This window comes from Camelus bactrianus, chromosome 32 (assembly GCF_048773025.1).
Source record: "Camelus bactrianus isolate YW-2024 breed Bactrian camel chromosome 32, ASM4877302v1, whole genome shotgun sequence".
Classification (NCBI taxonomy): domain Eukaryota; kingdom Metazoa; phylum Chordata; class Mammalia; order Artiodactyla; family Camelidae; genus Camelus; species Camelus bactrianus.
In genome coordinates this window covers 5242894-5267572 of record NC_133570.1, presented here as the reverse complement: position 1 = coordinate 5267572, position 24679 = coordinate 5242894, and the positions used below count along the sequence as shown (strand labels likewise).

At 43.0% G+C, this 24679-nt stretch overlaps 1 protein-coding gene and 1 pseudogene across 2 annotated transcripts; one reads left to right on the top strand and one right to left on the bottom strand.

Moving 5' to 3' along the window:
* The first annotated feature begins 1061 nt into the window (after positions 1-1061).
* Positions 1062-24562, top strand: TCTN2 (tectonic family member 2). Of its 2 annotated transcripts, none has more exons than XM_010969726.3 (18): positions 1062-1266; positions 1458-1565; positions 1880-1968; positions 2776-2971; positions 6078-6178; positions 8912-9102; positions 9770-9896; positions 10719-10860; positions 11910-11975; positions 12652-12786; positions 13028-13105; positions 15637-15717; positions 16488-16599; positions 18876-18982; positions 21877-22033; positions 23728-23853; positions 24002-24090; positions 24337-24562. In XM_010969726.3, exons 1-18 carry the CDS (start codon positions 1185-1187, stop codon positions 24456-24458), a joined length of 2109 nt encoding a protein of 702 aa, XP_010968028.1. In that variant the 5' UTR covers positions 1062-1184; the 3' UTR covers positions 24459-24562. The 2 variants fall into 2 exon arrangements, with proteins under 2 accessions (XP_010968028.1, XP_010968029.1); XM_010969727.3 differs by having other exon boundaries at positions 1063-1266; positions 1880-1956.
* On the bottom strand, positions 16652-18021 carry LOC123612676 (large ribosomal subunit protein eL33 pseudogene; annotated as a pseudogene).
* Positions 24563-24679: the final 117 nt, after the last annotated feature.

Sequence of the window (24679 nt, the reverse complement as noted above, 5' to 3'; positions counted from 1 at the left end):
TTGTTTTTCACTTTTGAAACTTCCTTTTGATTGTAATGCCCTAGAATTCCATAGTACATTTCCCTTTTGGCTAAATAGCTTAATGCCACTAAAAGCAGAGACCTAAAGCATACTCCCTCCACTTTTTGGAGTGATTGCTACGTGCCAGGCATTGGTAAACTGGTAAAGCTCATTAAATACATTACTTCACTTAATTCTCACACAATCCTATTTGGAAGAGACTGTTAACTTCTTACAGATGAGGAAACCCAAGCTTAGAGAGGTGAAGTGACTTTCCCAGGTCATTTAGCATGGAAGGAAGGTGAAACCCAAACCAGGCAGTGGGACCTCAGAGCCTGCACTTAGTCACCGAACTGTAACAACGCCTGAGATGCTTTGTGGCTGTTGACATAAGAAAAACGAGGTTTTTTTTTTTTTTTTTTTCCAGGTGGAATTGATACTTTTGCATCTGTCGTAATGCTAGGCGAAACCTTTTGTGTGTTCTTTGGTAAGACCTGCTTTCAGAGTGCTGAGAACTCTCTGGCACAAATAAACAAACAAAACCTTCCAGAAACTGGGAGAAAAATAAAAACAAATCAACACAATTACAGCACTGAAGCCTCACCCTCTTTTTGTCCCTCCCCGCAAATCCCCATAAAAATCAAGTTTATTAAGGCGCCTGTTTGGAAGCCGGTGCCTGCAGGCTCGCTCTTGCAGTGTGATTGAATTAACTCGGTGAGGGAACTCCAGCTTTTACTTAAAAAAAAAAATTTTTTTTATTTAAGTATAGTCAGTTCACAATGTTGTGTCGATTTCTGGTGTACAGCACAATGCTTGATGAATTTACATACAGGAATGTACATGTATCCGTTTTCATATTCCAGTTTTTAAACTGGAAGCGGACTCTTACTTTTTTGTGATCCCTGCACTTTTTTTGTGCTGTGAAGGAGGACGGAGGGCTTACGGCTTGTGGGCGGGGCCGCGATGCTGCGGCCCGGTTTGGGGGCGGGCTCTCTCTGCCGCTGGTCCAATCGCGGCGCGCCGCGCAGCCAGGTCGGCGGCGGATTGGCGGTTGCCATAGCTCCGGGGGTTCGCTTGACAAGTCGGTGGCGGCCGGGACGCGGTGGCCGCGTTTTGTCGTCCCCCGGCTTCCAGGCTGCTAAGACGGGCCCGGTCCTGTCGTGCAGCCCGGCGAGACCACAGGCATGCGCTTGCCGCCGCCGCTCCCTCTGCTGGGGGGGCTCCTCCTTCTGCAGGGCGTCTGGAGGCCGCTGCGGGGGGACCTGGGTGTGTGTGCGCGGCGCGGCTGGGGCCTGCGGGACCTGGGCTGAGGCGGGGAGGGGACGAGGATTTTGAGGCCAGACTGGGGACTGGGGCCTCCTCCGGGAGCTCCGGGAGGCACCGCCAAAGAAAGCCACCACCCTGCGTGGCCGGGACTCTGCAGCTGTTAACTCCTCCCTGTGCCTCTTCCCGCCTAGTGTTCATCCCTCCTGTCATCCGCATGTCCGGCCCTGCGGTCAGCGCGTCCCTGGTCGGAGGCACGGAGAATGTGACCGTTTCCCTGGCCCTGGTGCAGGACAAGATGGGTAAAGAGTCCAGCCTGCCTGTGGGGAGGGAGGAGGGTCGGCCAGGCCTGGGCCGCCCAAGAAGCCTGGCCAGGTGGCATCCCCTGGGTCCCTTACCGCTGCCTCCTGCAAAGTCAGGGTGCCGGGGCCCAGAGGACCGACGGACAGGTTCAGTAAAAGAAAGCTTGAAACCGTACACTTGTCCAACGTCACAGTTTGCAAAGGGTCCAATCGTAGGCTTGGAAAGGGATTCCATCCTAGAAATTCTGACTCAAGAGTGCATCCCCTTAGCTGCTGGGCAATACCGCCTTGCATTCTTATCTTCTCTGCCGTAGGATTATCGCCATTTCCAGATTTTGGAGTGCAGGACAATGAGACAGGAGACTGGAGTTTGACTGTCACCCCCAGTGTGGTAAGGCCAGAGGTAAAAACCTCTTCGGGAGCATCTGTGGAGGCCCAGGCTAGTGTTCCTGCAGGGCTCTCTTGATTGGACAAGACAGAGCTTTCTCAATGCTTAGACCATGAAACTGTGGGCTGTCAGATCTCATAGACACTCATCCAGCCCAGAGGTTCTTAGGGGTCCTCAGGTGAGTTTCAAGTAGTCTTGTGAACCCTCTGAAATTGTGTGTAAAACTGTGTGTGTGTGCACATTTTTTTTCTGATGAGAGGGTTGCCAGCTCCATCAGATTACCAAATAGATCTGTGACTCAAAAAAAGCTTTGTAAACCACTGATTCCCCCACAGCTCTGAGCTTATGTGTAAGAACACTCAAGCCTGGAGAGAGTAAATATTTTCCACTTAATAAGTGTTTTATTGAGTGCCCAGTATGCGCAGAGCATCAACTCTGCAGATAAAGGATGAGAAAGGCAGATTTTGCTTGCACCCTAGGAACTGGGAACTGTTTTCATGGACTTTTTGGTGTGTATTTAATCTTCTGCTGGTAGGATGATAAAGATGCTAAACAAACTGAGTAAACTTATCAGACCTATGTTCAGCTTTCTCTAAGTATCCACAGGTTGCTTGCTTTTATGTTAAAGTGAGGATTAGGAATCAGGGCTTGTGTCTTGCCATAGGTTTACAGGGTAGAACTGAAAAAAATGATGTCATCCTTGTGAACATATCTCCTTTAGTGAAATGAACGGAGGCTGATTGCACTTGCCATTCTGTGTTCTTATAATTATAGACGCTGTTTTGAGTCACTAGAAAAAGTATAGCAATATTTTCCTTGCAGAATTCATTGGAAGTGACAGTGAGGTTGAAGAGGAGTCTGCAGTCCTGTTTCTCTAATGAGACAGATTCCTTCTCTGAGTCCCCGTGTGTTGTCCAAACTCTTGTGGTTTCAGCGGCTCGCAATTCATCCTGTTTAGCTCACCTGCTCATTCAAGTGGAAATTTATGCCAACTCTTCCCTGGCCCATAATGCATCAGGCAAGTAAAGTCTTTGACTATCAAGAGGTTTTCTTTAAATATTAGCTGAAAAAAAAAATAAAATAAACATTATCTGTTTGATTTTAAGTGTAGGCCACGCAACTTGTGTACTTCACTGGTGAGTCCGTCTTGCTTTCCACTTATTTTCCTTTTGTGTAATTTTCTTCATTTAAAAGTTTCCACTTTGTTCTATTTTACTTAAGATTTATTGTATCCATCTGATTGTATCTCTCTGTAAGCCGCCTTAAATCCAGTTTGGGAGAAAGTAAAGTTTATTTCTTTGTGTTGATTCCTATGACTCCATCTTAAAACAAAGCAAAGACTCATGAATGAATTTATAGGAAAACAGATTTTCAGCGAACGCTTTTAACTGCCAGCTTCCTCTCCCAGAGGAATTGCTAAATTATGCTTATGGAAGCACATATTCCCTTAAGAACACATGAATAATAACACACAATTTGCTGTTCTTTACCTTTCAAAAAATTGTATAAATTAGAAATTGTTTCATACAAATACACGTAGGGTCACCTCTTTCTTTTCATATTCTTTTTAATATAATTCTTATATTCTTTTTAATAGCTACATAGTAGTCCATTGTGTGGATATACTGTTATTTAACTAGTCTCTTAGTCTTCCAACTTTTGATACACTGTAGCCAGTGCTACAACAAACAGTCGTGTGCACACGCATCTTTGGACCTGAGAAAGTGGTTTTGTAGTATTCTCCCTTTCACATCGTGGCAGTGTCCTAGGAACAGAAGACGTGCTAATGTTGAGGGAGCTGCTTCGATACGTGCCGCCACCATGTTCCCTGTCCCCTGCAACAACCTCTAACATCTCTCGCCTTTACAGTCACCTAAGATGTAGGGAGAAGTGTCCCTCTTCAGTAGCGGAAGTCTGGCATTTTGAGACTCCCACACTGCCTCTTCCCACATCACATCCCCTAACTGTGGTCCTCCACGCTTTTGGCTTTAGAAGTTTTGGAGGATAAGTTATGATAATACCATTCAGTGGGCTACTCTGCCCTTAGTATATTTGTGTGGAAAGATCTCCAAGATACATTGCTAAGTGCAAAAGGCTGGTGCAGATAGGTGCATATAGCATGAGATAAGAATATATATTTATATTTGCATAAAGAAATTCAGGAGGGCTCTCCGAGAAGCTAACGTTGTGCTACAGGTTGGGGGTGATGTGGGAACAGGAAAGGGCCAAGAGTGAGGGCATTCATTGTGTACCTGTTTTTGAATCCTTTTGATTTTTTTGAACCATGTGACTCTCTTACGTATCGAAAGGTTTGAAGTTTTAAAATTTATTTTAATTTTATTAACATCTTGTTGAGGTTGGGAGGTAATTAGGTGTATCTATTTTATTTTTTAATGGAGGTGCTGCAGATTGAACCCAGGACCTCGTGCATGCTAAACACTGCACTCTACCACCGAGCTGTACCCTCCCTCCCTCCTTGAAGTTTTGTTCTTAGAAGAAAAAGCATTTTCAAATGCTTAAAATTCAAAACAAACCAAAAAAAAATTCAGTGGATGATTAAACAAATGGAGGGACTAATGGTAACTATACTGTTCAAAGCAGTGACTTTTTTTTTCTAATTTGCTTGACTATGTTTAGATAATATTTCAGAATGTCTTTGTACAATTATCCAAACTCAGGAAAATTAGTCTTTGTATATCAGTAATTATGGGATGTCCACTCTGACCCCGTGAAGGTATGAAAAATGTTGCACCCAGTCAGACAGAGATCAGGACAAGAAAAAGGATGGAAGGACAGACAGGAGGTATGTGGCATGCCTAGTGACAACAAGCTAGCAAACGACGTAGGCGACATATAGATAGACACACAAACATCTATCTATAGCACATAGTAAAACCCTACTCCACATGCCTTGCTTATGTTGCACGGGTTTGATTATACGGAGAGTTGGACCCTTACCCTCGGAACGTGGTCTGATGCTTGCACCCTCTTACTCCTGATCCCCCGACGTACTAGGGTTCTACTATATTGTAACATGGAATGTATACTAGTTGTTCTTTAGATGCTTCTGCTGTCTTTGACGTTAACCGTTACATAGAGTTTAAACAAATCATTGCTACATAGTCTTCCAACTATTAGTCTCTGCATCCCGAGTTAGGAGGCTGAAATGTAATATAACAGTCCTTTTCCAGTCAATGCAAAAAATTACTTATTTCTCCCACCCTTGAGCCAGAATCAGGATGTGAAGATTTGGATTTGAGGTTGAGTGTGTAACAAAATTAAATGTGACCTTGTGGTCAGATGGGTTCCAGACAAGTGGTCTGAAGTGTCACTGTGGCTTCAGGTTTTTTTTTTTTTAATATATATATTTTTATTGAAGTATAGTTGGTTTACAATGTTGTCAATTTCTGGTGCACAGCACAATGCTTCAGTCATACATGCATGTATATATATTCGTTTTCATATTCTTTTTCTCCGCAAGTTACTGTAAGATATTGAATAGAGTTCCCTGTGCTATACAGCATGAACTTGTTGTTTATCTATTTTATATATGGTAGTTCGTATCTGCAAATCTCGAACTCCCAATTTATTCCTTCACACTCCCTTCCCGCCCTGGTAACCACAAGCTTGCTCTCCATACCTGAGAGTCACCAAGGCTTCAGTTTTATCTGCTGAAAAAGGTAATGAACTTGAAGGAGTAAATGCTACATCTCAGTCTATGTTATGAAAAGGATTGTCCAGTGTATGGGAAAGTAAAATCAACGCATTGCATTTACCCTAACTTGTGGATCTAAGTGACTTATTTATATCCAAGGCTCTGTGACTTCTTTGGTTTGTAAAACTAATGTATTTTCTTATATTTGGGTATTTGTTGGAGGAGTTGATTCAGACCTCAGAAATGTTTTTTTTTTAACATTTTTTATTGAGTTATAATCATTTTACAATGTTGTGTCAAATTCTCAGGTATGTTTTATGCACAACTCATTTCAGGGATTCCTTGCTGTGGAATATTGGTCATGGGGATCCAAAAGGTAGTGATTCTGCTTTCTTTGAAGGTCAGAAGTGTGGCAGTGCTTTTCCAGCCTGTTCTGCAGCTGATCTTCTCTGTTGTCTGTACTTTGCAGAGAATGTGACTGTTATTCCCAACCAGGTGTATCAGCCGCTCGGTCCCTGTCCTTGCAACTTAACAGCCGGGGCCTGTGACGTTCGCTGCTGCTGCGACCAGGTATGCTCTTCCCGACGGCGGGGCACCCAAGCTGCGGTACCCGGCGTGAGGAGCGCCAGCAGTTTCCCACCAACAGCTTTTGCATGGATGCTCTTTCAGAACTGAGATTGTGTTTCGTGTCACAAGTTGTTTTCACATTGAGTATTTTCTTAGAGTTTATGGATGAAAGAAATGTATCTCTTTGGATAAAATCCTGATTGGGATGATTATCCTGGGAGGAAGGTTTCAGTGTCTACCTTTAAAAATATTATAAGGCAGAAAAATACATTTTTCAATGATTTGTAGTAAATTGATGGAGTTATACAGCCACCACGACCTTCTAATTTTAGAACATTTCCATCATCCCTCCAAAAGGCTCTTGTGTACATTTGCGATCACTGCCATTCCTGCCCCTCATCCTCAGGGCCACTTTTAATCTACTTCGTGTCCCTAAGGATTTGTCTAGTCTGGATATTGCATGTCCGTGGAATCCTACAGTATGTGGCCTTTTCTGTCTGGCTTCTTTCTTTCTTTCTTTGAAGTATAGTCAGTTATAGTGTGTCAATTTCTGGCGTACAGCACAGTGTCCCAGTCATGCGTATACAGACATATATTTGTTTTCATATTCTTTTCCATTAAAGATTACAAGATATTGAATATAGTTCCCTGTACTGTACAAAACAAGTTTGTTTTTATGTATTATTGTTCATCATTTGCAAATCTCAAACTCCCGAATTTATCCTTTCCCACCCGTTGTCTGGCTCCTTTAACTTAGCATCATGCTTTCAAGGGTCGTCTGTGAGGCAGCACATGTCACTCTCCACTCCTTTGTGTGGCTGAACCACATTCCCTCGGACGGATGTCTCACCTCACGCTTATCCATGTATCAGTTGACAGACATTTGGGTTGTTCACTTTGGGGCTATGATGAGTAATGCTTCTGTGAACATCTGTATGCAGGTTTTTGTCTGGATGTGTGTTTCTGTTTCTCTTGGATGTGTTACCAAGGCGTGGAATCGCTCTGTCATACGGTAACTGCGTGTGTGACCTTTTGAGGGACTTTTCCCAGAGTGGCAGTGCCATTTCACATTCCCATCAGCGGTGTATAAGGGTCGCAGTTTTCTGTATCCTCACCAACAGTCGTTGTAATAATCTTGATTCTAGCCATCCAGGTGGGTGTGAGGTGGTACTTCATTCCGATTTTGATTTGTATTTCTCTAGTGGCAAATGACGTTGAACATCTCTCCATGGGCTTATTGGCTGTTTGAATATCTTCTTGGAAGAAATGTCTGTTTAGGCCTTTTGCCCCTTTTCAATTGGGTTTTCTTTTTGTTGTTAAGTGATAAGAGCTCATAATATACTCTGGATGCTAGTTTCTTATCTGAGATATGATTTGCAAAAACCTTCTCCCATTGTATAGTTTGTCCATTTTTCCTGTTGGTGTCCTTTGAAGCCTCAAAGGTTTTTAATCTGATGAAGTCCAGTTGATCCATTTTTTTTTCTTTTGTTGCTTGCGCTTCTGGTGTCAAATCAAATAAACCGTTGCGCAATGCCAGGTCCAAAACACATTTTTAATCCCTGTTTTAGGTCAAAGGGGAATAAGATGCAAAAGAGACACATGTCCCGGGACCCCAGTCACTCCCACGTTTGGATGAGTGCCGTTAAGGCACGGTTTTACAAAACAGAAAAGGAAAGCGTAGGGTCTTCATTTATACTGTGATTCCCACACTAACAGTTACATTTATAATAACAGTTATATTTAGTTTCAAACACTTTTAAATGGAGGTGCTGGGGATTGAACCCAAGACCTCGTGCATGCTAAGCATGTGCTCTACCACTGAGCTGTACCCTCCCCCTTATATTTCATTTCAAAAGTACAGCCGATCATATGTCTATTCAGGTATCAACAGAAATGTCAAGTGGTATTGTCTCCTTTCTTGCAGGCTGCATCACTGTGCCCTGTTTCTAACTTCCTTAGTGTTTGTTATATATGGTGTATATATTCATATATATGTATAGGCACCAACTACTGGCATGTTTAGGATCCTGAATCGGTGACATCTTCAGATAGCTGCAACTTACCACTTTAGAAAGGAGCAATTCTTAATTTGAATTGCCCTTGTTTATAATAATAGATCATTTGTTCTTCTATCTTCAGTAAACAAGGGATTTAAGACATACTTAGCGTTTAGCTCTCTCGGTCCTTTGTGAAACAAGGACGAATGCAGATGAATAAATGAAAGCGTGAATAAAGCGACTTCTTGATGATGTTAGTTGGGTTGTGTTATAGTAACAGTCAGGGCTTCAGGGATTCTTGTGGAATAGGGACTGTTTTGCCCTCACTCTAAATGCCCCTAGGTTTCTCTGGCCTAGGGATTTTAATGATGATGACAATTAAAAAGGGAAGTTTCTCAGTTTTATTCTCCATTTGGAGTCCCTTCCATATTATCTTTTCTTCTCTTCACGTTGTTTTTTTGTGGGTGTGTCTTATGTCCCCCAGTCAAGTTGTGATTCCCCTGAAGGTTTGAAGTTCCTGACTTGGAGGCTCATAAGGGAGCTGACGACATTCTAGCCGAGTTTACCTTCTGTGAGCACAGAGCTCTCCTAGCCCGGGTGGAGGTCGTGCTTGTCCCTCACCGCCTGGGTGGTGACCTGCCGGCCTCAAAGAGCGTGTTCGTCACACAGGCCAGGACATCCTGACGGCGGGCACAGGGAGCTTGAGTCTTGCCCCTGCAGCTTTACATTTTCTTTCCAGGAGTGCTCATCAAATTTAACAGCACTGTTCAGGGACTCCTGTTTCCCCGGCGTTTTTGGAGGAGACGTCAATCCTCCCTTTGATCAGCTCTGCTCCGTTCAGACGGCGCATGGAGTCCCCGACTGGTTTCCGTTCCTGTGCGTGCAGCTGGACAACTCGCCCTTCCTGGGGCTCTTCTACCTCGGATCCATGTGAGTCAGCCGCTGCCCTGCCCTGGCGACAGCCCGGCCTCCAGTGTCATCTAGGCGCAGGGCCTTAGCATGGGGGCCTATCTTTCTCAGAATCTCCCTAGAGGCTCCATGCCTCAATTCCTCTGTGCTAGATTCAGTGCTAGATTTCAGTTAGTAAGTTTATTTTGTGTTAAGTATTTGAAAGAGTGGGGCCTCACTGAAAAGAAACTGATTGATACCACAAATAGTTAATAGTGATGATCTGGGTAGTGAGGGGGTGAGTAGTGGGCTCATGGGGGAACATTAGCTTTTTTCTGTCTTTTACGTTTCTGTATTGTTGAAATTTTACAACAGTTTTATTATTATTATTATTATTAAAGTAAAATTCATATACTATAACATTAACCATTAACCACGTTCAAGTGTATAGTTCAGTGGCATTTAGTACAAATTTTTTTTTGTAATAATTAAAAAAGTAAGGGTGGAGGGTATATGTAGCTCAAGTTGTAGAGCGCATGCTTAACGTGAGTGAAGTCCTGGGTTCAATCCCCAGTACCTCCTCTAAAAATAAATAAATAAACCTAATTACCTCCCCCCCAACAAACAAAGTAAAAAAATTAAAAGAAGAATTATTTTTAGCACACAATAGCTGAAAGGATTAGTGATGGTTTTTCTCCCGGATTTGCAGTTCCTCTGGGCAACGCGCTTCCCCTGAAGTGTATTTGCATGCTGACCTAAAAGACTTTTCAGACTTTGGTTACAAACAGGGAGACCCAGTTATGACTGCAGAGAAGGAGTATTTTACTATCCCGCAGGTAATAATTTCAGTTCTGGTATGCTAGAGCCTTTCCTCGTTTTTCTTATCTTCTTGTTAATTTAACTCATATTGCTCAAAAAAAAAAAAATCTCTTCCTAAGTTATTATTTTTCTCCTGTGGACTTTCCAGGCACTCAACTGTTTATGGTCTCAGTATTTCTTTTTTCTTTCTCTTTTTCATGGTCACTCTTAAATTAATCTGTCCTTGCTAACTCTCAGAGTGAACTTACTAAATAAAACTAAAAGACTTTCTAGCAGTCTCCATGGATATGACTGATCTTTCTTCACTTCTATTAGTTGAATAGCCAATTTCTAATAAGCTATAAATATTTAATGTAATACTGCAGGATTTTGAAAAATATTTGGACTCTAGAGTTTTATGTGAAATCTTTATTTTTTTTTTAAGTTCAAAATTATGAGGAAAACATACTTATGGGAAGGAAACATGGGAGGCTAAACCATTTCTCTTTACTACCCACACAAATCCATTTTTATGCTTTTACAAAGACCTGGCTGTAATGAGGGAGAGAAAAATGAAGTTGAATATAATCATGTTTCTGCAAAGTAAATGATGCAGGGCAGGGACCGTTCTTTAGCGACCGTACTGAACTGTGACTCCTCAGCCAGTGGCTTCCAGACAGATTAGCAAGTCAACGAGTCATTTTACTCAAGTTGCTCCGCTAGTCAACGCGCTGGCGGTCGTGGGAGCTAACCTGGCAGCAGCAGCATGCTGCAGGCTGAGCACTTACAAGACACTGATCTCTTTTTTGTGATTAGAAAGCTGGTCATAAATCTGTGTTGGGATTTCCCCCGACCCTCAGGTGTCCCTGGCTGGGCGGTGCCTGCGGAACGCCCCCGTGGCTTTCCTGCAGAATTTTGACGTTTGGTGCGTCACTGAGCTGGATGCATACCAGGAACAAGATGGTGCTGCCAACGCGAAGGTCAAGAATGGTGCGGTAGGAGGTACGTTCCATTCATTTGAAAGAAGAACACAGACCTGTGTGTTGAGGTAAACTCTGATCTCACAAGAGTAGAAACCACTTCTCCTGGGTCAGCACAGAATTGTATTTCAGCTGCCGATTGAGGAAGGTGTTTTCTTTGGAAGAAGTTCACTTCTACGAGACAGCATGTTGCATATCTCTGCTTTTTAAAAAAAATTTAGGGTCAAATTCATGTAACATAAAATTAGCCATCTTAAAAGGTACAGCCCAGTGGCATTTAGTACACGCACAGTGTTGTACAGCCATCAGTTCTGTCTACTTCTAAAGCATTCTCATCACCCCCAAAGGGAGACCCTGCACCCGTTAAACGTCTCCCCTTGCTCCCTTCACCCTGACCCCTGGCAGCCACTCTATGGACTGGCCAGCTCTGGACCCGTCACATAAATGGGATCACACGATGCATGGTCTTTTGTGACTGGCTTCTTTCACTCAGCATCGTGTTTTTGAGGTTCATCCACACTGTAGCGTGGATCAGAGCCTCATTCCTTTTTACATCCAGATAGTATTCCATCGTATAAATACACCGCACTTTGTTGTCTGTTCATTAGTTGGTGGACATTTGGGTTTTCTCCAGCTTTGAGGGTCTTGTGAACAGTGCTGCTGTGAACGCTCGTGTACAGGTGTCTGTGTGGACACATGTAATTTCTCTTGGGTGGATGCCTGGCAGTGGAATTGCCGAGTCATACAGTAATTTAACTTTTGGAGGAATGGCCAAGCTGTTTTCTAAAGCAACTGCACCATTTTACATCCCCACCAGCTGTGTGCTGCCTGTTGGTTCTTACGTGAAAATGACTCTCTGAGTTATCACTGACTTTTGAGAGTCTCTTCCCCAGCTCTACTTAGATGGTGAGAATAGTTCGGTTCCCATTTGGTGGTGTTGGGGAGACAGGGAGAGTTCAGTACTCGGCATACGGGGCAGGCACAGTTACCATATTTGCGTGGTAAGCTTTCATGTGTGTGGGTAAACATGATCACGCTCATCCAATGAAGGTCACTTATGTCCCTTTTCAGGCATAGTTACACCAAAAGTTATCTATGAGGAAGCAACCGACCTGGACAAGTTCATCACCAACACAGGTATTACAATGTTACACTTTTATATCATCTCTATGAGGATATATGTCATTTCTTACAAGTAATACATAGTCCCAGAGTAAAATTCATTTTTATTAAGAATTTTACGAAGTTCACAACTGTTTGGAGGATATCCCACTGGCATTTTGTTCCCTGTTCCGTCTTGCCTTACTTTGGAGTAACACCTGTGACCTCGAGCCAGACCCTCCTGGATTCTCATCCCCAGGGTCTACGGACCTTTTCTGACATGTTTTTCAGATAAAGAATTCTCTGGGACCCTGCATTTTCACTTCTTGCTTGCTTTTCTTTTCTTTTCTTTTCTTTTTTTGATCATTAAACTTTGTGATTGTAATGTGGCCAAACAAAGTACACAGAGTTCAGCCAATCTTCCAAGCACGTGCTCCGCATCGGGCTATGAGTCGGGCACCAGGGGTGCAGAAATAAAACACCAGACCTCACCCAGGGTATTGGGATGGAACAGAGGAGGCAGCTAATGACAACGTGGCCGGAGGACTGGGGAAGGCCTCCCGAGGAAGCCACAACCCTGCTGTGTTAGGAGCTGGGTAGGCAGGGCGGGGGTGGAGCCTGGGGGGAGGGCACCCAGGCGGAGAGAACCCCCAATAACAGCCTGGAGTCCGAAGAGGGTCTTTAATTTACGAAAGTATCCTTTTATTTGCAGAAACACTTTTGAGCCGTGGACCAGCCCCCAGGAACGTGAATGTGGAAGAACATTATATTTTCAGATGGAATAATAATACAATCAGTGAAATAAACGTCAGAATTATTAGGGCAGAAGTTAATGCCCAGCAGAAAGGTAACTTTGTAGAGGCAGCGAGAATGCTTTCAGTTTTTAAGTATTTTTTTCCTCTTTTCATGATTCTCATAATTATAGCATGTAAACTAATTCAGACTGGTTTTTTTCTTTGTATTTATGATCTAATCAAAACCTTTTTTTTTTTGCACGTCAAAATGCAATTAATAAGGTAAAGAAAATAACACTGGGGGATAATTACTTTTCCCAATGAAATGCTGACATATTTTTATTTTATTTCTAGGAATCATGACACAGAGATTTACAGTGAAATTTTTAAGCTATAACAGTGGTAATGAAAAGGAATCATCTGGAAATCCAGGTGAGGTAGCACATGCGTCAGTCGCCGGCCTTACAAACATATTTTAGTTCAACAACCCCATGCTGTAATGGGGATTATCTAAATAACTCTCCAATTTTAGTTTGTGACGCTGTCCTTTCCTTTTGTGATACTGTGTTCTTTTTCTGATAACAACTTAGTTTTTTGTTTTTTTTTTTACATACAGTGTTGTATATTGTAAGAAGTTGTTGTAAACCGGAAACATTCTTTAGCTACTGGTCTTTTGAAGAGAGAAGGCATTTCAAGTGTCAGTAAAGTTAGCTTTTTAAGAACGCCAAGCACAGGGAACCATATTCAGTATCTTGTAGTAACCTACAGTGAAAAAATATGAAAACGAGTACACGTATGTTCCTATGTGACTGATGTATTGTGCTGTACACCAGAAATCGACATAACATTGTAAACTGACTATCCTTCAACTAAAAAATAAAGAGATAAATAAGAAATAAACTCCAGATGATGGATTCCTAACCCAGAATCCGTGGAGAGACTCCCCGAGGACTGTGAGCGCCCAGTCATGTCGTGCATTTTGTATTTATGTGCAAATACATCTCCCCCCAGTTTGCCGTGTCCTTGCTTGTTTCTTCCCTTCACCGCTGCCTCCGCAGGGCCTAGAGCAGTCCACGGACCGCAGTGTCCACTGTGCTGGCCACCAGCCCCCTGCAGCTGCTGGGCGCTTGAAATGTGGCCAGTGTCATATGTGGAAAATGATATTTTGGATATATTGAGTCGAATAAAATATGTCACTCAAATTTATTTCAGTTATTTCCTTTTCTCTTTTTTTAATGAGGCTACTAGAAAAAATTTTTTTTTAATTTAAAAAAATTCTAAAAATATGTATTATTCTAAAATCAAATATGAGGTTTGCATTATATTTCTGTTGGTCAGCACTGGCTTAGACCATAGGAGGCGTTCAGTAAATATTTGTTGGCTAAACCTATCACTGTTTCTTAAAAAATTTCCCCCTCCTTTTACTATTCTTTTTTTTTTTCTTGAGATGTAGTTGATTTGCAATGTTAGTTTCAGGTGTACAGGAAAGCAATTCAGATATACATATACACACATATATTTTCAGATCCTTTTCCACTATATTTCATTACAAGAAATTGAATATAGTTCCCTGTGCTGTACAGTAGGTCCTTGTTTCCTTTTACTGTTCTTCATCAGGCAGTAATTAATCATGAAGGAGCAACCTTTTTACTTTTAAATAACTTTTTGTGTGATCTTCAATGTTTATATATACTGACTTAATCATACATGATTCATTTTATATATATTTTATTTTTGTTATTATCATCCTTTTACCATTTTTCTAAACTGAAGCACAGTTAATTTACAACGTTGTGTTAGTTTCCCGTGTACGGCACAGTGACTCAGTTATACACGCATGTGTCTGTTCGGAGCCCTGCCCTTCGCGGGAGTCTCTGCTCAGGACGGCGTGGAGGAGACTGCGCTTTCAAGAGCGATGACTGGAAAGGGCCCTGGGAGGGGGACGGAGCAGGACTAACCTGGCGGGAGGCAGGCGTGAGCAGGAAGCAGACCCTGGCAGGGTGGGACCAGCCCCCACAGGGGAGCCCCCTGACCCGGTCAGGAATGGTGGGACCTAACGCTGGGAACACAGACACCATGTGCAAACCTCGATTGTGCCCCGGTGTGTAAAAACAGCTCCAAAACCCATTTTTGAGGGGGAGTGTAGGAGGAAACAGGAGTGTGACCAGGATATGATATGACTATAAAGGATTACTGTTAATTTTCTTAGGAGAAACATTGGCATCCTGGTTATGTAGGGGAATAGCTTTAATATTGGGAGATGTATGATGGAGCTTTTCGAAGTGTCCTGACGTCTACAGCTTATGTTCAAACCGCCCCGCCCCTCCCCCGAAATATATATGCTTATATCATACAGATAAGACAAATACGGCTGACTGTTACAGTTGCTGATTTTAGGTGGTGGCTGTACTGAGGTTCACGGTATTACTTTAAACTTCTCTGTACTTGGGAACTTTTTCATATTAAAAAGGAGAAAACAATAAGCTGGATTAATAGATGGATGGGAATAGGACATAAAGCAGACCTTGGGGTTGAACCGCGTTACTGGAGAAGGGTTCCACTGGGAGGCTACTTTGGTTTCAGCTTCCCTTTCGAGCCCCTGTGATAAGCGGTGTGAATCACTCAGCAGGTCTTCATGAACCAGCCTGCCTGGCAGCTACTGTTCTCCGGGGAGAGAGGTCCAAGACCGGCTCCTGCCTGCTCGTCATTTTTCAGATTTCACTTAAAAAGCGTACTAAAAAAAGAAAATCACACGGACATCTTTGTTTTAAAAACAAACCAAAATGAAATGAATGAAGGTGATGTCCTTCTGTCAAGGGTATTCTGCAAAAGCCTTGCTGTGCACTTCCTTTCATTGTGGATTCCTCCTGTATAGTAATTGATGAGCTAGAACAGGACCTGCGGCTGCGTTAGAACAACTTCCGAAGGAAAGACGCTCACTCTCCTGGGTCACGTTTGTCTAGGTTACCAGCTTGGCAAGCCCGTTCGCGCTCTGAGCACCAACCAGACGAGTAACGCCACGACTTTACACCTTTGGCAATCAGGTAAGCTGGTTTAGTGGTATGATTAACTCTCCAGTGAACTAAAATTGTAACTATTACTGTATTTTGAATCCGACAAAGTCACTGATTATTTTAAAGCCCAATTTGTTTATTTAGCCTCGGGGTGGTGGTTTTCCATGCCTCTACAGCTTTCTTCCTTCCTTCCATTTCTTCCTTCCTTCCTTCCTCCATCCCTCCCTCTTTCTTTCTTTCTTTCTTTCTTTCTTTCTTTCTTTCTTTCTTTCTTTCTTTCTTTCTTTCTTTCCTTTCTTTTCTTCTTTCCTTCCTTTCCTCTCCCTCTCTCTTTCTCTTTCTGTCTTTTCCTTCCTTCCTTCCTTTCTTTTTTGGTAAAAAATATTAACATTGCTTGCACTTGTAGTGCTGGTTATTAGGTAGGAGAGATTTAAGTGTGAAATAGGCTCGAGAGCCCACTGTCACTGTGGTCATGGATTAGCCTAAGGTGGTGCTAATCAGAGACAGAATAGTTTCATTCCAAACTATGGAAAAAAATCTCTGGCTCATTGGTAATTACCCACATCTGCCAGAAGGCATTAACTTTCCTGTTTAGAGTAAACCGTTGATCCCTGTCCAGGTATTTTGAAACAGAAGGATGCCTTTGTTCAGCTTTCAAAGGATTAGAGTAATGATGACCTCCGTTCTCAAAAGCTGGACACTTTATTTCTGTTCATTATTTTCTGTTTTTCAAGAAAAAACTTTGAAGCAAATCTTTTATTTTGCAAAAATAGTAAGAGGATAATCTCTTTATTTTATAGCTGGAAGGGGTCTGTGTACATCAGCAACTTTCAAACCCGTTTTATTTGGAGAAAATGCACTATCTGGGTGCCTTTTAGAAGTTGCAATGAATGAAAACTGTGCTCAGCTCAGGTGAGTGTCTCATTTATCTGCATTTTGAGTGGCTTGCTTAAATTTAATTCATCCATGAATACTAAAGAGAACATGGATGTGAAAAATTACATTCTGAATAAAAACTTAATGTAAAAGTCATAGTAACGAATACAAACTTCCAATATAATTTAGAGTTGATTCAAACATCAGTGTAAGTGATAACAGACTTTCCAGGGACTAAAACTGTTTTCATCCATATTTATGCTAAAGATTTCTCTGTGAAGTTTGTTCACATTGTTGAAACCCCATGCTCCTAGAATTAGAAAAAGGCTGGAGCAAAGTATAATTGGTGATTAACATTTAAAGAATTCTCAAGCCCTGTTACATGATGTATAAAGAATTTTCCACTTTATTGTCTGGGTGGCGTTTGGAAAATTTATGGATATACATTCTTTTTTTTTTAATGGAGGTGAAATTCATACAACATAATCATTTTAAAGTGAACAGTTCAGTGGCATTTAGTACATTCATAATGCTGTGCAACCACACCTCTATCTAGTTCCAAAACATTTTCATCTCTGCAAAATGAAACCTGTACCTTTTAGCAGTCACTCCCTAGTCCTTCCTCCCCTCAGCTCTGGCAGCAATCAGTCTGCCTCTGTCTCTATGGACTTACCTTTTCTGAATATTTCATATAAATGGAATCATACACATTGTGACTTTTTATGTCTGGCATAAAATCTATCTTTTTAAGTCTGACTTTTTATGTTTCACTCAACATCCTATTTCTGTGGTTCCTCCACTTCCGTAGCCTGTGTCAATACTTGATTCTTTTTCATGGCTGAATCGTATTCCATTGTATGGTTAGACTACATTTTGTTTCACCATTCGTTAGTTATGGACATTTGGGGTGTTTCCACCTTTTGGCTATTGTGGATAGTGCTATGAACATTCGGGTATCGGTTTTTGTTTGAACACCTGTTTTTTGTTTTTTTTTAACAACAGAACAAATCCACACTTTTATTTATTTTAATAAGTTTAAATCCTTGAGGGGTACAGCATTACCCAGATTCTGTGTCCAATAGCCTTAGCAGGGAGCTTGCTTTGGAATTTGGCACGAACTTTGCCACTGTTTCCATGAGCATGAATTACCTTTCCCCAGATTACCACGGTTTTGGTCAGTTTTCCACCAGGAGTTACTGTGTTGTTCTTTGCTTTGTACACATAAACACATCTCTTGCCTAGATAGAATTCAGTTTCATCTCGAGCATAAACACCTTCAATTTTAAGAAGAGCTGTGTGCCCCTTCTGGTTGCAGAGACCCCTCCTATAGCCGGCAAAAATGGCCATGGACCACAGCCTTTCAGAAGTACTTATTGTTTTAGAAGCCCTGTTCCCAGCAGGCCTCCACAGTCTCCCAGGCGGCTGAAAGAGTGAACACCTGATTTCTCTTTGGGGCAAAAATATAGGAATAGAATTGTTGGATTATGTGGTAGTTCCTTTTTTAATTTTTTGAGGAACCGCCGTATTGTTTTCCCACAGTGGCTGCACCATCTTACATTCCCACCAACAACGTAAAAAGGGGTCCAGTTTCTCCACATCCTCACCAACCTTGTTGTTTTCCATGTTTCTGGATAATAGCCATCCTAGTAGCTGTGAAGTGGTGTCTCCTTGTGGTTTTGATCCCATGCATTTGTACACCCATTTCATCTGTAACATATCTAAGTGGCTTAGTTCTTTGGGGAGCAGGGAAAAGATAGGGGAGACTTGAGAAGGGAAGAAGAACTTTGGGTACAGGTTACCCACAGCAGCCCCTGATCGCAGGGTGCAACGCCCGAGTCCACAGTCAGAGTCTCTCCCTTATGGCTCATAAGATTTGTACCCTCCAGTGACGTTACTGGAAAGGAGAGATGCTAAGTTCCAATTCTTAATATCCACTCAATTTTATAGCTCAACGTTCTGGCTAAATATTTAGGTTCCTTTTATTGTTGGATCCCTCTGGCCCCTGAATTAATCCTGGTAACCTGATGTGTGATCTGCCCACCTCCCAAGTTTTGTGACACTCAAAGGAGCCTGTAAACCACATGGTACCAACATAAGTTACTAATGTTTTATGTCTGAAGTGAAAGATTGCTTCTGTATGTCCTCCCCTAGCTGCAAAGATCCATCCAAGGAACGCCATCCAAGACTCCCAGCCAGTTCCCCTGGCAGATTTTTGTTTAGGAATCCAGCACACACAACCTGGACACTCTCTGAAAGGACTTCAGGGTGAGACTTGCTGGCCACGAACTGAGAAATGTCTTACTCTCTTGCAGGGAGAATGCTGTTGAACTCCTTGATTCATTAATACCAGCAACTCATGTTGCAATGAGAGGCAACTCCGATTACAATGATCTCAGTGATGGCTGGCTTGAAATAATACGTAAGTGAAAGCTGCATGTGTGTGAAATGTTTACTTCAGTTGCTATGACTACACAGTGTCAGCTGCGGGCTAGGCGTTAGAGCCCGACCTGACCCGACAGGTCATCTTTTCCTGCTGTGGCCCAACTGACATTTGTTTAGTGGTTAGCTCTCCAGGCAGGAGGCTCTTCACATCTTTTACCTCTTATTCATGACATCTTTTTTTGTTTGTTTGTTTTTTAAGAGGAAATCTACAGGAATTTCAAACTGCCCGGTTGTTTTATAAGCTAATGGTCTTTGGCAAAGGACGTCTAGACGAGGTTTGAGGATTTTCAGTGCTTGTCAGTTTGCGTGGATGTTTCTGATGGCCAGGAATACAGACAACTGAGAACTGGCTTTGTAATTTACAAAAGCAGTCTTGTGAATGGGGAGGGAAATAAGGTGATAGAAAGCTCTCTGCTAGGTGAAAGGAGCCGGGCCCAGAGGACTGCACGCTGTATGATTCCGTGTGTGAAACGGCCACCTGGCTGGGGTGGCTGGAAGGAAATGAGGGTCTCTTTTTGGGGTGATGAAAAATGTTCTAAAATTGAACCTGGTGCTGGTAGCACAACTCTGAAAATGATTAAAAACAGTTGAATTGTATACTTAAATAGACAAATTATATGGTATATCTCAGTAAAGCTGTTAAAAAGGAAAGAAGGAAATTAAGGTGCAGCCTATCTAATGAAGCAGGGTCACCAAGGCCAGACAGAAGGACTTGACAGTCCAGTGCCTTTGGTCACAGGCGACCGGTGTTTGCTGTCAGCCTTGGGTTCCCAGGGGGATGGTGTGGGAGGAGGAGGGGATAGACCACATGTGGCACGTGGAGCAGACGTGAACCGGACTTAGCCACGACAGCCCCGCTCTCACCTCCGAATCTAAAATGTCCGTCTGGTCACTGAGCTCCAGCTCCTTCGGGTTGTCTGAAGTCACAGTTAGTTGTGGCAGAGCTAACTGACCCAGGGTTCCCGTCTCCTTCCTCTCTTCCCAGCTAGGAAGTCAGGTGACATCTTTCTGATTTCTTGGGGAGTCTTGAGTGTGTAAATCACCGAACAGAAGGAAAGCTTCTCCTATTGCTCTCATTACTGGCCTTGCCTTTTGGGGCCTGAAAGAACTAACTGACTGTGCAGCGTCTGCTTTGCCAAGTCCCCTCCTGTCCCTGCAGCTGCTACTGCGGCCCTTGCCTCTGCCTGGCTGGTGGGGGAGCAGCTCCCTGCATCCTGTCCTCACCCTTTCCACGCCCTCCGAGGTCACCTCAGCTCATTAGGCTGGAGTTTGCACAACGGACCATCCAGACATGTGCCTGCACTTGATTGGGGTCTGGCTCATTACGACCCCCTCTCCCCTGCCCCCTGGGTGGCCTGGGATCACTTTATCTGTCTGTGTGCTCAGGTGCCCCTGACCACTCTCTGACTCAGGCAGGGGGTCCTGCTGGCTACGGTGTGCCAGTCCAGCCTCTGCTCAAGTCACTAGGCCCAGAGTTAGATCCTCATTTGGAAACAGAACCCAGAGGTCAGGGTTTGTCAACCCCTGGGCTTTGCCACCCAGGCCAGCTAGGTGGGCTGTGGAAGTGCCTGCAGGGTGGAGGGGAGGGGTCAGTAAAGCACCTGAGAAGTGAAAAGTCTGGGGAATTTCAAGGTAGAGAACCTGAGTTGCTTTGGTGAAAAGTCAGAGGTGATAGCATTTTGTTGCCTTTGAGGTGGAAGCTGTTAGCTTCTACTTCATGTCTAAGCTGAAAGTCGACCTCCATCCTGGTTAATAAACAGAAGAGAAGTGATGTTGAACACGTGTATCAAGGAGGAAGAAACTGGACATCACGAAGAAGCAGTGTTGCTGACCTTCAAACCCCCCGAAGTTCAGGGTTTGCAGATACACACCACTATACATAAAACAGATAAACAGCAAGGTCCTACCGTATACAAACAGATAAACAGCAAGGTCCTACCGTACAGCACAGGGAACTATATTCAATACCTTGTAACAGCCTATATTGAAAAAGAATATGAAAAGGAATATATATGTGTGTGTGTAACTGAATCACTGTGCTGTACACCAGAAACTAACGCAACATTGTAAATCGACTATGCTTCAATTTAAAAAAAAAAATCCCTGGGGAGGGAGGGTATAGCTCAGGGGTAGAGCACATGCTTGGCATCCACAGGGTTCTGGGTTCAATCCCCAGTACCTCCATTTAAACAAACAAACAAACACACAAACCTAATTATTACCCCCTCCTTTAAAAAAAGCTTAAAGAAAAAAAAAAATCCCCGAAGGAACAAAGAAATCGCCTCCGGAGTTCACCACAGAACTTGCCATCCGTGTCCTGTAATCGACCTTCCTGTTTCTTCCCCTTAAGTGCCAGTTTTCAAGATGAATGAAAATTCGTCTCTTACTCAGTTTTATTCTCTGCCATTTGTATTCCTGCTATGACAACACATCAGGAAATTGCTTTTGAACGATTTAATCCATATTAACTGGCGTTGCTAGTATGGATTTTAAATGCCTTACACAGCTCTTATTAGAAGTGGCCGCATGGATAAGTCTCACGGCATTGTACTGCCGTTAAACAGTGCTTCTGTTAAAAACCTGGGTGGATTTCAGTGAGGAGCTTGGGAACTGAATCATAATTTATGGTTTTATTATGTGGGTCGGTGATTTTTAAAGTTCCAGTGATTGACTCCACTTGCAAGGAGACGTTTTGAACACCAGGGATGATGCAGTTCTGGAGTGACAGGCAGTAGAGCCTGTTAGAGACGAAAGCCTGGTGAAGGTGCTTCCTGTCTAATCATATTTCCCACTTTGGGGGGCGTCATGGCATTGTAAGAAAACTATTACTAAATTATTCTTTCCAAAATGCACAACTTAACATTTCCCCAGGTGCAGATGCCCCTGATACAGGTGCAGACTCACCCAACAGCAGCGCGAATGGCGTCTGCCTGGACGTCCCTGCTCAGCTGAGCGTCCGCATCCTCTTCTCGGATGCTGGCGCCGTGGAGGGGATTACTCAGCAGGAGATACTTGGCGTAGAGACAAGGTATGATCACATCTTGGATGAACATAGTTTAAAGACAGTCAGTAAAGGAGGGGGAGGGAATAGCTCAGAGGTACAGCGCGTGCTTAGTATGTACGAGGTCGTGGCTTCAATCCCCAGTACCTCCATTAAAAAAGTAAAAAAAAAAAAAAAAAAAAAAAAAACCTTAAAAATAAAGAGAATCAGTAAAGTTGAGGGCCCTCCATAGAATGGGGGAATGCTAATTTAGAATCTGAGTGGTTTATTTCCAAATTGCAATGATTAGCAATATGATTACATGTCTAAATGGAGTACATGTAAACTATGTAATGGAAACTCATTTTCACTCCCAAGTATTTATAAAGCTACGTACAAGGTATTTTAGGAGCACAAAGAAGAGTAGGGGGCTGCGTAGTGCAGAGCATACTATGAAATTATGGATATAATTGGCATACCTCTCAGGGAATATTGTGCAGTGGTTGGAGATTCTGGCAGCAGAGAGGAGGGTTCAAATCATGGCTCTTGTGCTGTGAGCTGTGTGACCCTGGGCAGTTCCTTACTCCCTTCTCAACTGCAGTTTCCTCATCTGTGAAATGGTGACAATACCTTTTATGTGTCAGACCTCTATCAGTCTGAAGTGACAGGATTTCCACTTTATACTGTTGGTTCAAGTTATGGAAAGTCCACACACAGCAAGTTCATGGTTCATGGCTCCCACGTGGCCAAGGGTCTTTCCCTCTTTATCTCTTTGTGTATGTGGTTTTTTTTCTTTATTTTTTCCCTCTCATTTTCCCTGTTATTTCTTGACTCTTCTTTCCTTTGGGTGGGCTTCATTCTTAGGTAGGTTTTCCTCAACTACCTCAAGAGGTGGTAAAGATGAACATCAGCAATTCCAGACTTATGTCCATTTAGCAAGTCCAGTGGAGTCCCCACCTTTCTCAGAAATGATATGGGAAGACTTCTGTTGGCTCAGTTCCCATCATGTGCTGCCTTCTGAGCCAATCACTGTGGCCAGGGCAGTAGACAGCTCTGATTGGCTGGGCGCAGGTGATGGGCCCACCCGCTAGGTTCAGGTGGGTCCCTTTGGTCCAACTGAGAGTGGGGAGGGGTAGTTCCCCCAGGGGAAATTGGGTAATTGCAGTTACTAGAAGAAAGGCAAAGGGATGCTGGGTGGGCAGAAATAACATGGAAAGCCCTCAAAAATCATTACCTGCTGTTGTTACTTTTGTGTGTGTGTGTGTGTGTGGGGGTAGGTTTATTTATTTATTATTTTTTATTTAATGGAGTTACTGAGGATCAAATTCATGACCTCAGGCACGCTAAGCATGCACTCTACCACTAAGCTACCCCCTTCCGCATGCTGTTCTTTTTATTATTATTATATTGTTTGAGATAAACAAGTGATAAAACAAATGAGCTTTAGAAACACCTATATAAAATGAGATGATGGGGCAGAAGAGACGAAACAGAATTGGCAAAATGCTGGTAATTGCTGTAGCCCGTGATGGGTCCATGAGGGACCATTACACAGCTTTCTCTGTGTGTGCATTTGAAAATTGGCGTAATACAAAGGCGGGGCGGGAGAAAACACCGGTAGAACGGGAAACCTCTCTAAGAGAACCCCAGCTCGTACTGTTGCTGTGGCAGTCATCTGATGTTCTTAACAGACTGGAAGTGAGCAGTGGATGTGTATTGCCTGCGTGACCTTTCCCTCCCAGGTTCTCCTCCGTGAACTGGCCGTTCCAGTGTGGGCTGACGTGTGAGGATGGGGCCGGCTTTTTCCCGCTCAGTGCATCGGTCCAGTTTATTAAGATTCCTGCACAGCTACCCCGTCCACGTACAAGGTAACCCAGTTGCTGACCTAACTGAGATAATTAGGAAGCAAAAATACAGTCAAAAAATAAGAAGTGTATTTCTTCAACCAGGTGTTGGTGCTTCTCATCAAAAGCACGCTTTGCTGTAGAAATTGTAATCTTCTAAAATGTTTTGTAGATTCCAGATCAATTTTACAGAGTACGACTGTAACAGAAATGAGGTGTGCTGGCCGCAACTTCTGTATCCACTGACCCAGGATTATCAAGGTAGAGTAAAGCACGTTCCTGGAGTGGTTACCGTTGTATTATGGCAACTAAAAAACTTTTTTCAGAAGCGTAAATGTCACAGAAAACTTAAAACATACAGAAAAGTTTTAAAAAAACAAAGATTTATTGATCAGGTTGCCACTTAGAAATGATCACTATTTATGTTTTGGCTTATTTCTTCTACCTAAATAATTACCCAAAAAGTTAAGAAATAAGAACGTTGCTTAATTCGACATTGTCTTGCAGGGGAGCCTTACCCTCAGTGCGTGGCCAAGGGCTTCCTGTTGCTGACCTTCTTCGTGTTAGCTGTGGTCCTCAGTAACCCCTGCACCAGAACACGCAAAGCTCGGAATTCAGCTACCATCTGACTTCTTAAGAGATCATCACCTTTTACTTCAGGGACTTATTGTCCTCCTGTGTGCCTCTCTGTAAAATCTTAATAAATGAAATGTTTTATTTTTATAGAAAATTTCACTAAGTGCTCTGCAAATTTAATCCACGTGTGTAGCTGTCCAGACATTCAAAGCATCGCAGAATGGGCCTCCTCACCCCTGCACCAGCCTAAGCAAAATGCCTGAAAGGGTCAACC

Coding starts and splice junctions, on each gene's coding strand:
- TCTN2 (XM_010969726.3), top strand. CDS start 1,185: ATGCGCTTGCCGCCGCCGCTCCCTCTGCTGGGGGGGCTCCTCCTTCTG. Junction 9,103..9,769: donor CTCTTCTACCTCGGATCCAT/GTGAGTCAGCCG, acceptor CCGGATTTGCAG/TTCCTCTGGGCAACGCGCTT. Junction 18,983..21,876: donor TGGCTGGCTTGAAATAATAC/GTAAGTGAAAGC, acceptor ACATTTCCCCAG/GTGCAGATGCCCCTGATACA.